This window comes from Equus quagga, chromosome 12, assembly GCF_021613505.1.
Source record: "Equus quagga isolate Etosha38 chromosome 12, UCLA_HA_Equagga_1.0, whole genome shotgun sequence".
Lineage (NCBI taxonomy): Eukaryota > Metazoa > Chordata > Mammalia > Perissodactyla > Equidae > Equus > Equus quagga.
This window is the reverse complement of record NC_060278.1, coordinates 25,474,630-25,488,286: the sequence shown is the minus strand read 5'-3', so window position 1 is coordinate 25,488,286 and position 13,657 is coordinate 25,474,630. Positions and strand designations below refer to the sequence as shown.

The following is a 13,657-nucleotide window of genomic DNA, read 5'->3' as shown; positions in this document are numbered from 1 at the left end:
GACTCCTTTTATTGCTACTGTATTCATAACAGTTAGAACTACACCTGGCAATACTTGGTGTTCAATAGATATTTTTTGGAATTTGCTCAGTGAATTTCAATATGGATTACAGAAATTAGCCAAAACTATTCTGCACATCCAAAAATTAACGACTAATTCACTCCCAGAATATATTCGATACCAGATAATCTATGAGAATGGAGGCCCAGGAGAGAGCGCTAGCTACTGATTTTCTTTGCGACAAAATCCTATCCTATATGATCTTGATGAGAAACTTCAACAAAGGAATCTTATCTTCTTTACAGACAAATAATAAAGACTTCACAACAAAAAATTTTGTGCTTTTCCTTTGTCAGCCTTCCCAGACACTGTCTAGCATCCTGATAATTCCTGCATCACGGATTGTGTGTGTCATAGTTTACACCCACCCGCGAGCTTGGGACATCATTCTTAATGGGTTAATGTTCAGCAGAAGCTTAAAACAGCAGCAACAAAAGCTCCACAGAATATCATCCAGAGGCAAGTCCCCATTTTTGATTTGTTGACTGACAAATGGATGTCACCCAGGCAAGATTTTGCCTCTGTCCAATATTACCTGAAAAGTGAAGGTCCTTAATAGAAGACCATATTTTCCGCTGCCTCAACATCCCATTCTCTCGATTATCCTGATAAACCCACGGCTGCTTTGAATAATAAAAGCGATCTTCGTTTGCAGTATATCATCACTTAAACAGTGACGGCTGCTTCAGATTTCTGACTTTCTAGGTTCCTACGTGGAGGCTTTCTAGTTTTAAGTAAAAGTTGTTGTGACAGGCAGCCAAGAAGAAATGCTCAGAGATGTACGATGAAGGAGAAATTCCAACTAGTCATCAGAGAACCCCCACAGGTGGGAAATAAACACTGTCGTCAAAACCAAGCGATGGCGGGAATGACCATGTGGCCAGGGAAGCCCAATTCCAACCTGCCAGGTCCCACTGAAACTTCCGAGACAGGCCAGGCAGGAGCCGTGTCATTTTCCCTCTTCCGGACACTGACGTCACTATCTGCAGTCGACTATCTCTGCCTGAGGGCAGAGGAGGGGAAGCCAGAGTGGTCCATGTATTCTGAGGCTCAGAGAGCAAATAGGGCTCCAGCCTTGTGGAACCAGAGGATCTCTCTGGAACCTCCTGCTCAAACTTATTTCACATGTCAGTGGAGCAGAGTGGAGGCAGCACGGGTCCAGAACCCCAAGTAACAGCATGTCTGCACAACTCGCTTTCTGCTTCAGATTCAATATTCAGTGTTTCAACCCTGTGCTGTGATGTCCGAAATCATACTTCACTTGACTGGCTTATACTGGTCACTCTTCACGGAAGAATCTCAAAGTCAGAGATAATTACCAGATGCCAGTGTTAGCCTGACTTCTTCTATTCCTCTTTGCCATGGAAAACGGGGTTCTGACATTGGGTCCTGAGCCATACAGATCACACGAAGCCCCGGGAAAGTGAGACTGGGGATGAGACCAAGGGGCACGCAGAAAGAGGCACCTCGGTAAGAGTCACCTTTTTCTATCCTTTTACTGTCAAAGCAACAAATGGCACTGGGTCCAGATCTAAAAGCCACCACATCTACTACTCCCATTGACCCCAAAGGACACAAAACTGGGGTGTTATTCTAACACAACCAGGCACAGATTTCTGCTGGTGTATTTGTATGCGCCTGTCAGAATGAGGTAGGCCTAGAAGGGAGAGAAGACGAGGCCCCCTCCTCTGTCTGCAGGGGGACTGTCAATCCATTGAGGCGGGGCAACATCCTGCTCACCATGACCCTGGCACCGTCAGCACTGTACCCATTTTTGAGTCACTTTTTGCAAGGTTAAACTAATCACAACCTAGTCTCTTAAATGCCAAGGAAGGGCCACTTGGTCACGTCTGAACCTTTGCATCCCTTGATCAGGCTGTGACGAGGAGGATCAAGTGACTCCCTGATCCTCTTAAGGATCAATAGACAGATATATTGATTGATTCACTGATAGAGAGATAGAGAGATGGATAGACAGATATAGATGGATGATAAGTGGATGAAACACAGATAGATAATAGACGGATGGATAGATGAATAGATACACAACAGAAAGACAGATGGATCGGTGGATGCATACACGATACAAAGATGGATGGATGGATAGACAGATGATAGAAAGATGGATGGATGGATAGATACATGATGGAAATATGGATGGATGGACGGATGGATAGGTAGGTGGGTGGGTGAGGTGGGACAGTGTGGGGTGGGTGTGCACACATGTATGTATTTGTATTGTACCCATGAAAAACAACATTCCTGCCTCGGTAGAGCAGAAGCCCTCTGTGGTCTTACTTATTTTATCTTATCAGCCTACTCCATTACATTCAGACTGATCTCGATGTCAGGTTGAAGGCACAGGTCTCAAGTCAGTGTCTGTGGCGATCTAAACTAGGTAGGGTAGAAAGTTACGGTGGAGGGAAAAAATAAGCCACAGAAGCTCACACTTCAGAAAGATTCTGAGTGTCCAGGATTCTTGCTGCTTCCTCCTAAGTCTTCTTTCGAGCACCAGAAAGAAGGAAAAAGGGGAATATAAAATCAGGTGCTTTATTTTTACCTTTTCATAGAAAGCACACAACGTGTCGATTTTCCCTCTATAAATGTCCGTCTCTTAAACGACTGAACCCATGCTCCCCAAACACAGCACGGAAGACTCAGGTCATTTCTGCTGCCGAGTCGACATAATTCTAGAGCAACAAGCAGCTTCACACGTCTCTAAGTAATGTGAAAAATATGAAAAAGGACTCCTGGAGATTGGTTCCCCACTAGAAATGATATGTTTCTCTTTTTTGGCTAAAAGGAGGTTACATACTAGGAAATAATTTAAGGCAAATAACGTTTATGAAAAACCACAGATGCTCCCCAAATCTCTGTTAAGCCACCCTGGGATTTCATCCTGGTATGTTGCCTTTATAGCCGTGGCCTTGAGAGTCTCTATGCAAACAGAGTCTCTGATTCTTCCTCAGTTGGTGTTTTCAGAGTTACGTCTGCCAGTAGGACCTGGTCATGTTCTCCTACTTTCATCAGGTGTCTCTATCAGCAGCTGAACTTTCCATCGCAGGACACAGGATGGGAGTTAATACGGCCCATGCTCCACTCTCCTCTTTTCTCTTGTGCTCACGCTGGCTCACTCACTCGCTCTCTTTCACACCCAGACATAAACACCCACCCTATTACACCGTATGGAGATTGCGTCTAAAGTGTTAAGCAGAAATTTCCTGAACACCTTTGTGAAAGACCAACAAGACTCTATCACCGGCTGCTAACAATCTCAGAGGGCGGGAAGTCTGTGATACAAAACCTCTTCACTTTACCAGGGGCTCACATGGAGCTGCAGTCCATGTGTATCTTTGGGAGGCCCTGACATTCCTGGGGCAGGCGTGGGGGTAAAAGTATTTGGAATAGAAAAGGGCAGTCCCGGTTGACAATGATCATACTGAGCATGCAGGTGTGACTGACAATAAGCACCATCATTTACTGTCTTACTGAGGTCCCACCCTCCATGCGACTGTGCCCAGGGGTCCCACACCGAATGCCCCAGCCCCTGAAGGGCCGCGAACAGGCTCAACCAGCTCCCTCCTCTCAAGGCCTGCTCGTCTTGAATTCCCTTATGCAGGATGACTGGACTTGACCGGGCCAGTCACTGCTTCTGGCTCCAGCTCCTTAGAGGTCACATACCTCCCTTTGCTGCGCCCTGTCTGGAACTGAGGCCATCACAGCTCCTAGTCCCTCAAGAGCCCATGCAAATCTAATGCACAGAATGCACACGGCCCAGAAAGATAATAGAGACACGCATCAATCATCATTCTTGCCAGAACCTTCCCGCTCTCCAGCTCAAGACCCCTCTTTTCAGTCTGCATTTAACCTCTCCGAAGGCCGGCTGTGCATCCACACCCACAGACATTATCTATTTCTAGCAGACCCGACAACCAGAAAACAACTATCACTTTACATTTTCCAAAGACGTAAAACCCTTGAACTGCTAAACACCACTGATGGCCTGAAAAAGCAAACTCGCTCTGTCTTGGCTCCAATTACCTCATTCTCTTTAAATAAAATGGAATTTGAAACCAACCAAAGAGAGGTCTGGGGCTGAAGGAAGAGCATTAGCATAAATATTGCTTGGCAGAACTTACATTATTTCTTCCACTCACAGAACTGAAGTGTTTGCCTTCTTTTTTTTTTCTTTCCTGCCTCTTGCATTTGCTGAACATAAGCAAAAAACTAGTTTTGTCATCAGAAAACTGCTCTGGCCTGGCTTTTAAATTTGGCTGCTGGCTCCTATCGGGGAACTGATCAGGGATAACTAGTTTTGACTTAAAAAACCATGCAGGAAAGGAAAACAGCCCAGCCCCAAAGAGAGGCTGCACCTGAGGTCATCTTGTTTGTTAACAGAGCCAGCAGGTGACCAAAGACCTCATTTTAATACTGGAACACCTGGTGTGGACCAGTTTTGCAGGCAGCTTCAAAGAAACCCATCAATTCACGGCATTTTTGTCCACTTCTGTGGTCCTTTCTGATCACTCAAAGCAAAAACAGGCAGAAATACAGGCAGACGACATTACCGTAGCAAAAACGCACTCACAGGCCAAAAGCACTGGTGGACTGAAGAAAGTCAACACTCGGCCTGATCTCATACAGCGACAGAAATTCTTAGTGTAATCCTGGTTCGATTTCATCTTCGATGGAGTCTGTTACTTGCAGGAATCTATTGTCTGTGCCAATGTGTACAGGTGGAGTTATCGCCCTCCACTTAGCCACATCCCCACTGCCTTTCAGGTGTTCCTTCCCCACCAACCGTCTTTCTTTAGCTACAAATTTCTCATTGATGGAACCAACTTGCCACGTAGGCGGAGCCAGACCGGCGCTGTCTGATTTCAGGATGTAACGTCCTAGCGCAATGTCCAAGGGACACGAGAGCAGGTCCAAACCGCTACTAAATAAGAACTGATGCAGAGAGTCCAGGACAACGCCCAGGCCCGCAGGAGACCCTTGACACAGTTTTCTGCCCTTCCTGTGTCCAGCCTCTGCGGTCCTTTCAGTTAAGATGCTGTAAGTGTTCCTTTCCATTCTGCTTCCCTTCCTCCCAGGGCACCATGGATGCTCCAGGCCCCCGACACGCTTCTCCCTCTACCAGACAGGCTGCCAGCTTCCCTTGCCCCCAGAGCCTGTGGGACTCCCATGTGATCTCAGAGCACTGTGCTCGCCCTGTCCCAGGACCTAAGACGCACACTCCTCAGCAATATTCTATTTGCTCATTCATCTTTCCCACTAGACTGGGAGCTCATTAACAGCAGGAACCACCTATTACACACTTTCTGTGTTAAACGCTCCCAAATAAATAACAACAATAGCCTGATCAATTTCTGATAGGGTTTCTTCTCAACTGGATCCCCGATTTTCTCTCTAAAATAGATTGTTTTCTCAATATAGAAAAGTCTGCAAGTGAGAATACCTCTGATGGCCTGGAAAAGCCAGCGGGCTCGGCTTTGCTGCAGCGATCTCATCTCTAAGTAAAATGGAATTGGAAGCCTTACAGGGGTTCTCGTGTTGAGGGAGCTGCATCAGCACAGCGTCGCTGGGAGGGCTCCTGTTGTCCGGACCGGGAACTCGAGATTCCTCAGGATGTCGAAGGAGGCCATTCACAAGCAGGCCCCCAGCTTCTCGATCCCGCCTCACCCTGAAGCACCAGGCAAGCCAGATTTCTCTCTTTCTTTCTTTTCAAAATCTAACATATTCTTTCACACTTATGAATTATCCCCAGCCTAAGAACCTATCCAATCCTCCAGCCATACGTGACCACCTTCTCTTCCCAGACACCACCTTGAACTTCCACCTGTGCCTCCTTATCCACACTGTGCATGGCAGGTCCTCTCAGTGTGCCTAAGCCAGATCAAGTGTCACTCCCTCCTCCTGTGCTCCCAGAGCACTTCTGTCTTGTCTCTCTTGAGCAGTCACCCTACTGTACAACCAGGTTAGAATTACGTCATCCCCCCAACAGGAACGTGAAACGCAAACAGGCAGAAGGCGGGGGCTGTTTATTCTCTGACCCAGTACTTTATGCAGCGCCAGGCTCCCAGAAGTAGCCTAAAAAACATTTGTTCAATGGATCAGTAGATTGCTACGCCCAGGGAATTAAAGCACCTTCATCACGGTACGGTCACAGTAAAGAAGACAGATGTGGTGTCCTTTCTCTTAAGAGAAAGCACTAATGTGTGTGAAAAAAGCAGAGACAGAGTGCCAAGAATGGTTCCAAAATTCCCATCCGTCTGCAAACACCGTCAGGGAAGAAGCCATAAAAATGCAACAGCGAGGACAAACCTCCATTAACGTAATGAGGCGTCACCTCTGCCTGCAGGTCGGCTCCCAAAGGCAGGGAGAGAAATGGGAAGCAGTACCACGGAAATGATGAGCGGCCCGGGCCTCGCCTGGGTGCCACCTGTGACACAGACTTCATGCACGTGCCTAGAGCCCGTCGAAGCACTGATCACACGTTGTCACCCCTGCTGTACGCGGTACTGTGGAGGGAGGGACAAAAGATGCCACCCCCGACCCGGCAGAGGAGTGTCCCCTCTCAGCAATACTCTGGACCAGCTCAGGAAGCCCTCCCAGGCTCGCCGACCTCTTCAGAGAAACTTCTCTCCAGTCCTAAACCCTCCCTCCACGCACAACTCTTCCTCCCTCTGTCTTCCCGAAGCTCTTTACTCAAATCTAATGCAATGCTTCCCTTACTCTGGGGAGGAATGTCTACGCCTCCCACTAGACGGTGAGTCTTTCATCCACAGCGACACCACCTCCATCTGTGGATGCCCAGCTCCCAGCCCGCAGGACGGAGAGAAGGCAGGGGCCTGGCGAACGTCCCCTGGATTGATTCACGTTTCCAGGATCTTCTTCAGGAACTGCGCCCACACCTGTGAAAAGAAGCCGTCCGAGACCCGGGAATGCACTTTACCTCTTTAAGAACCAGGACACACTTGCCGGGCCCCACAGACTGCGGCAGCTCTGCAATCCTCCCCTTGTTCAGGTAGGGGCCTGAGAAACACCTGTGGTTGATGAAGAGCTGAGGGCAGCAGTACTTCCCGTTGACCGGACCTGCGGGGAGAACATCACCGCTGAGGCCTCCAGAACCAACGGAACACCGGCTGCAGCCACGGAGCTGCCAAAACTACCCAGAAGCACATTGTGTCTTAATATCAGAAGGTTTGCAGCCACAGGAGCATCTTAGAAATTCAGATTATTTTTTCTACCATATAAATGAACTTTTCTGTTTGTTACGCAGGATTCCAGATGCACAAAAAGATGCAGAAACTAAGACAATGACATCTAAGGTATCACTATGCACCTTAAGAAAAAAAACCCACCAGTCACAGAGCTAAGTTCCCCTGTGTATCCTACCCCAGAAACTGCCCCCACCCTCCCTCTCAGAGGTAACCACCACCCTGTCTCCAGTATTTATCATTCCCATGCAAGTCTATAAACTTTACCACACGTATATCTATGTGTGTATTGGCAAGCAATATATTTTGGATATTTAAAAAATATTCCATAGATGGTTTTCTGCAACATTTTGTTTGTTGGTTCAACATAAAGTTTCTGAGATCCATTCAAGTCAGTAAATGTGTTCGTTCATTCTTCACTCCTGTATACTATTCCATCGTACGAATATATCACAATTGTATTTTCCATTCTATTATTGATGGACATTTTGTTGTTTTTACCTTTTCAATAGTACCAACAGTGCTTTAAGGAACACAACCACAAAAATCCACCTCCGCTTATGGACAAGAGATTTTTCCAAATATATACCAAGGCATGGAATTGCTTGGCTGTGGGGTCTGCATACCTGTTTTCCTAGACATCACCAAACCATTCTCCACAGTGCCCACCCAAATTTATACTCGAATAAGCACTGCGTAAGAGCCCCTGCTGTCCCACATCCAAGCCAGCACTAGGTTTTGTAGGGTTCTCCATTCTGCCAATCTGATGGGCGTGAAATGTCCCTCACTGTGGCTTAAACCTGCATTTCCCTCATTATCCTTTCAATTTAGAAAGTGAACAGGGCAAGTTGCTGGTCTGGTTGTGTCTCAAGCTGGTGTGTGGAAAAAGTAGAATAACGAACGGTAAGATGCCACCCCAAAGCTTCGTGACATCTGGAGACACAGAAGGAGGCTTCTCTTACAGCTCATGGACACCCTCTCCCTCCACTGCTCCCAGCTAAGTTGCAGGAACAGTGGCTTTCCTGTATAACACTGTCATTAATGTGGGATGGTCCTCTAACAGCCCAGAAAGGCTTGCTCTCATAGGATGTCAACTAACAACCAACAGTTAGAGGGAGAGAGGTTATTTTTCTGGGGATAAGACAAAAGGAGTAAAATAACAATTACAGACTCTAAAAGCGCAGCAGACACGGTTCTTTTAAAACCACTCTGAAGTTTGGATTCTATACAACAGGCAAAAAAGTGAAGTCCCCAGCTGCATCTCCATGGAAATTTTTTGGTAGGATTACTCTGCCCATAAAAAATTAATTTTACTAAGTATACTCATAAAATTGCTCCCTTTACACCAAAGATAACTTTGATTAATAGAATTCTTCCATGGCATATAGGTTTAAACCCCGGAATTCAGAGCAGGTTTCACTGGGGCTAGAAAATAGCATTCTTGCACAACCAGAGGCGCTCACAACTAGGGTATGCAACTAGGTACTGAGGGGCTTTGGGGAGAAGAAGAAGAAGAAAAAAAAAAGACTGGCAATAGACATTAGCTTAGGTGCCAATTTTTTTTTAAATAGAAAACAGAATTCTTAAGCAACCATATTACTTAATGTACAAACACGTCTATAATCAGATTTGCGGTCAAAGGGTAATTCACATTTGTATTTTCAAAGGTTACTGTAAAATGCAGGACTTTATACACTAAAAAATGTATGCTATTCACAACTAGCTATTCAAACACAGAGGTTTTAAGGAACAATTCAAAAGCCTGCATAGACTTAAGTATTAACCACTAGTGTAAAAATCCAAGTGGAACTGCATAAAATGTCAAAAAAGGAATGCCTAGGGCTGGCCTGGTGGCATAGTGGTTAAGTTCACCTGCTCCGCTTTGGCAGCCTGTGGTTTGTGGATTCAGATCCCAGGCACAGACCTACACACCACTCATCAAGCCATGCTGTGGCAGCATCCCACATACAAAATAGAGGAAGACCAGCACAGATGTTAGCTCAGGGCTAATCTTCCTCACCAGGAAAAAAAAAAAAAAAACGCCTAATAATGATTTTTTCAGCTCCTTCTTTTTCTACATGCTCTTCCATGATACACAGCCCTACGTGGGCTCATAATTTCCAAGTAACACACTTTCAGACCAAAAGAACTGTCCCAAGCTACTGACCAAGAAGCAGAAAAGAAGAGGCACAGAGAATTTAGCTTAGAAATTAAAAACAAAAAAAGGCAGGTATTTTCAATAAGTAGCAATAGAGAGGAAGAGAACAGACTCGAAGTTGAGTTATTCTCATACTGACTCAAAAAGATGTGCATGTCTCTACTCACAGCAACAAACTGGGAAGAGACAGGGGGCCCTAAATGGGCTCATTTACCTGTGCTGTCCAGGTGAGGAAATAAACAAAGGTCGTGAGGTGTTTTCTCAACAGGCACTGTGGATGGCAATCTGTTGACAAAGAAAATAAAGCTGCCATGGGTCACACGCTTTAGAAGAAACTAATACATTCCAAAGTCTTCTTATGGCTTAAAACGACTATGACAGAATCTAAGAATGTGGGAGGACAGGAAATGGGCATCCTGTAGCAACATCAAGAAGCAGATAAAAACCATCTCAGGCAGGCTGTCCTCAAATTCCTGTCATAACCCTAAGAAGCCAGTGGACCATCTGCCTGCGTGAGTTCATCACTGATCAATGAGGTTCTTCTATCACTCCTGGGCTTGTCTCTCGTTATAGAATTATAATAATGTCCTGAATTAATTTTGGACACGAAGAAACATCAACTTGTACTGACTTTAATTAAAGTCACATTTCTCCCCTTTAATGTCTAATTGAAAACCACTTTCTGCTGACACTTTCTGGTGTCCGTGCCTGTGCAGGTCATGGCCATGTTAGAAAGAATACCTTCAAAGAAAACCTAGGAACTGATGCTTCTTAAAAATGGGAAGCAGGCGTATTTTAGGACAGAATTCTGTGTTACAGTTCAGTGAAAAGTTGATGAATAAATATAAAATCGTGTAGCCTCAGGGGCAAAAGAGGTGAATTGAGATTCACAGGGGGATCCAGGTTGGCTGTGTGGAAACCACAGCTGAAAAGCAACAAACTCAGAGCAAACCATTACGAGAGATCTTAGTGGGGACGTCAACGGCACCGGTTCTCAAGTGGGGTCGCCAAACTGGCACATGTGCGTCACCTGGGAATTGCTAGACATGGAGATGCTCAGGCCCCATGCAGACACCCTGAGTCAGAAATTTTGCAGATGGGGCCCACAATCTGTGTTTCAACGAGCTAAGTGACCAGTGCAGGTAATGGATGAGAACCACCGGTCCACGGACTGCAAATTTAGGAGTTCTCATTCCAATTTGGATTCAATGATGGGATTGTTATTTTATTATTTACTCTCTATTTCAATGTTGTCCAGATTATTCACCTGACACACCGTGTTTAGAAAGGAATGTACAAAAAAATACCCACAAAACCGTGATTCACATTCAAATCAGAGTTCGACTATGATTCAATTTCATTTTACTTATATTTAAACTTGGGTACATGAAAAAAATGCTGTTTTCAATTCCCTTTCCATCAGCATATTAAGAAAACAGAATCAGCTGGCAGGGGATGTGTATTTTAGATATTTTCCAACACATAAAAATGTTACCAACAGTGACAATTTTCCAAAAACATTACTTCCAGCTTGTACACAGGCTGCCTGAACACCCACCTTCCTCATAAAATTACAATCGAAATGTGGGATGCTTTATATTCATTCAACAATGTACGGCCTACAAACTTGCTCACATGGAAACTAACTTAATGGTCCTAAAAACCCTGAGAAATTGTCTTTTACAAATGAGGGCGTTGAGAGGCAGAGAACTAAGGCCACTTGCTCGAGCTCACCCAGCTGGGAGATGGGAGAGTGGGCTCAGACGGAAGGCCCTGCCTGCCAGGCCTGGCCATGACTAGTGATGGGGAGCATGTGGTAGGGATGGGAGAGTTCTGGGCACCCTCTCGGGGCATCAGAACCGCTACCACAGAGAACCGTTCCTAGCTACTGTGGGACTGAGATATCCTTCAGGTATGCTGAAGTGGAAGGAAAGTGAGAAGTTACGATCTGGAGAAGAAATTCCTTTAGAAGGCGGCCCCCCCCCCCCCCCCGCCCCGTGGCTGAGTGGTTAAGTTTGCACATTCCGCTTCACTGGCCCAGGATTCATGGGTTGGGATCCTGGGTGCAGACCTACACACTGCTCATCAAGCCATGCTGTGGCAGCGTCCCACAGAGAAGAACTAGAATGACTATACAACTACATCCTGGGGCTTTGGGGAGGAAAAAAAAAAGGAGGCCCCATATCCTGCCCATAAAGGCGACCAAATGAATAACAGCCAATACACATTACTGCTATCTTTACTACTGCGCTATGTGTTAACTAACTTCCTAATAAAAACAGCCATTTTTCCCAACCTCCAGAGACACACTCCATCATTTAACACATAGTGTTTGAAAAAGAACAAAAAACTTACTGTTTTTCTGGTTGCACCACTGCAATCTTTCTCTTCTTTTGTGCTATAAAACAGGCAAAAAAGAGAAAAAGAGGAAAATCAGCTTTGTTAGCTAGTTGGGCAAAAGCATTTTTAAAAATAGCTTCGTGTAACACAGTTTTAAAGTAAAAGTTTAAATACTGAAAGGGTCTTTCATTCATGCCACAGTTTCATCTTAATTTCTTCCGGCAGAAAATAGACTTTGACTTATCAGAAACGAGGTCTAAATAGAATGTGGCACAGTTAATTTTTATCACTGCACTGGCTGCTTTATTTTAAAATGTGCTTTTAATAAGAATGAAAAAGAGCACGCACATGATACCTCACAGGAACACACCTGGTAAGAGAAATTGTTGTAAGCACAATTATCCTGATGATTTTTTTGTCCACAGAAAGTGTGCTAAGTCAAATAACACTGCCATAATAGCATACTCCAAAATTAGGATTAGAGGCATGTTTTAAACTATGACATTTATTATTGAAAGGAGGACGGGTGCCTAGCAAACATGTCTGTCAAATATTGAGATAAACCAGCCAACAATAATTTTTTGGATAAGAACCTCTCCAGCTTATATTTATAATTGATTAGAATCACAGTAACAAAGACAGACCAGAGCTTTTGGCATCCACTAATTTTGGCACAGATAATCCTGCATCTTCCAACATAAGCATAAATTAATTCCAACAAAACTTCTAAAGCTGTTAAGAGTTTGGCGGGTTTAGACTTAAGAGTTTGCCTCTTCAAAGCAAAATGTATGCATAAGAAATGAAATGAAAGCAAGCATAAATAAGAGAAATAGTCGATGAAATTTCATCCACTCTTAACTTTGTTAGTATTCAGTTCCAGTTACTACTATGAAAAAGGCAAGCTGTGATCTGTACGGTGGAAAACGAGTACAGTGTAATTTGTCAAACTCGGTCTCTGCAAATAGGGGTAGAGATGCCCAAACTCTGTGACCTTCTGGTAAGGAGCCAACAACACAACAGACCCAGATGCGAAATGCAGAACAGAAGAAACACAATGGCCACCTTAACCCAGACTTGATTTGGCCCCAGAAAAACTCAAAGCACCTGTCACCTCCCAAATCCACGTGAAGGAGGGAGGAGGACACAGGACACAAGGTTCTGTCTGACACACAACTAAGACCAGGGTTTGGGCCCCAAACTCATGACCCAATCCAGGCAGGACCTACTGGCTGTGCTGGCGGAGAGTCAAGAATCTGCATCACTTTACATGGGGGTGGTGGAGGGGCAGCGGATAGAAGGCCCTTGAGATTGCAATAATTATCCTAAGCTGGAAATTTTAGAAATATTTTAAAGTGTGGGCAAGATATTACTCTCACTGGATCAGATTCACTGAGCAGTGTGGTATACGGGACAGAAGAATCCCTTACAATCCACCTCTGTCTATAGTCTGAGCTACCGACTTTGTTTCACACAGATAATGCCCCCACCCTAGTCCTAATGAATATCGAGGAGCAGGACTCTTAAGGTCCCTTCAAAATCGGCTGACGTCAGGAAAGGAGAGGCCAACTGTGAGATGGAACTTTCTTTATAGCAATGTTCTGAGCATCTCCATAAGTGCACATAAGAACACTTCGTGTACACACAGTATACACCTTACTGCCACAAAGAAGTAACATTAGCATGTAAATTACATAAAGAAAATATTAGAATTATCTATTTCATAAAAAATTAAAACCCCTTATCTTTAAGGACCCATAATTTTAAATAACACTTTTGATACACCTTACACTGGAATAATGAATGTCAAGATTTATTAGGTCTCGAAGACTTTTAAACGGTACCATTTCATGATAATGCCCCACCATAACATATGTTCAAA

The 13,657-nt window shown here is 44.8% G+C and overlaps 1 protein-coding gene across 9 annotated transcripts in view; it reads right to left on the bottom strand.

Annotated features, from left to right (window-relative positions):
- SFMBT2 (Scm like with four mbt domains 2) overlaps positions 1-13,657 on the bottom strand; it is a 242,210-nt gene that overhangs the window by 38,914 nt on the left and 189,639 nt on the right. For all 9 annotated transcript variants that reach the window (XM_046679942.1, XM_046679939.1, XM_046679948.1 and 6 more), the window contains 3 exons: positions 11,794-11,836; positions 9,653-9,723; positions 7,016-7,155 (listed from right to left, as the gene is read on the bottom strand). In XM_046679942.1, coding sequence (XP_046535898.1) covers positions 7,016-7,155; positions 9,653-9,723; positions 11,794-11,836 — 254 coding nt within the window. The remainder of the gene's footprint in view (positions 1-7,015; positions 7,156-9,652; positions 9,724-11,793; positions 11,837-13,657) is intronic.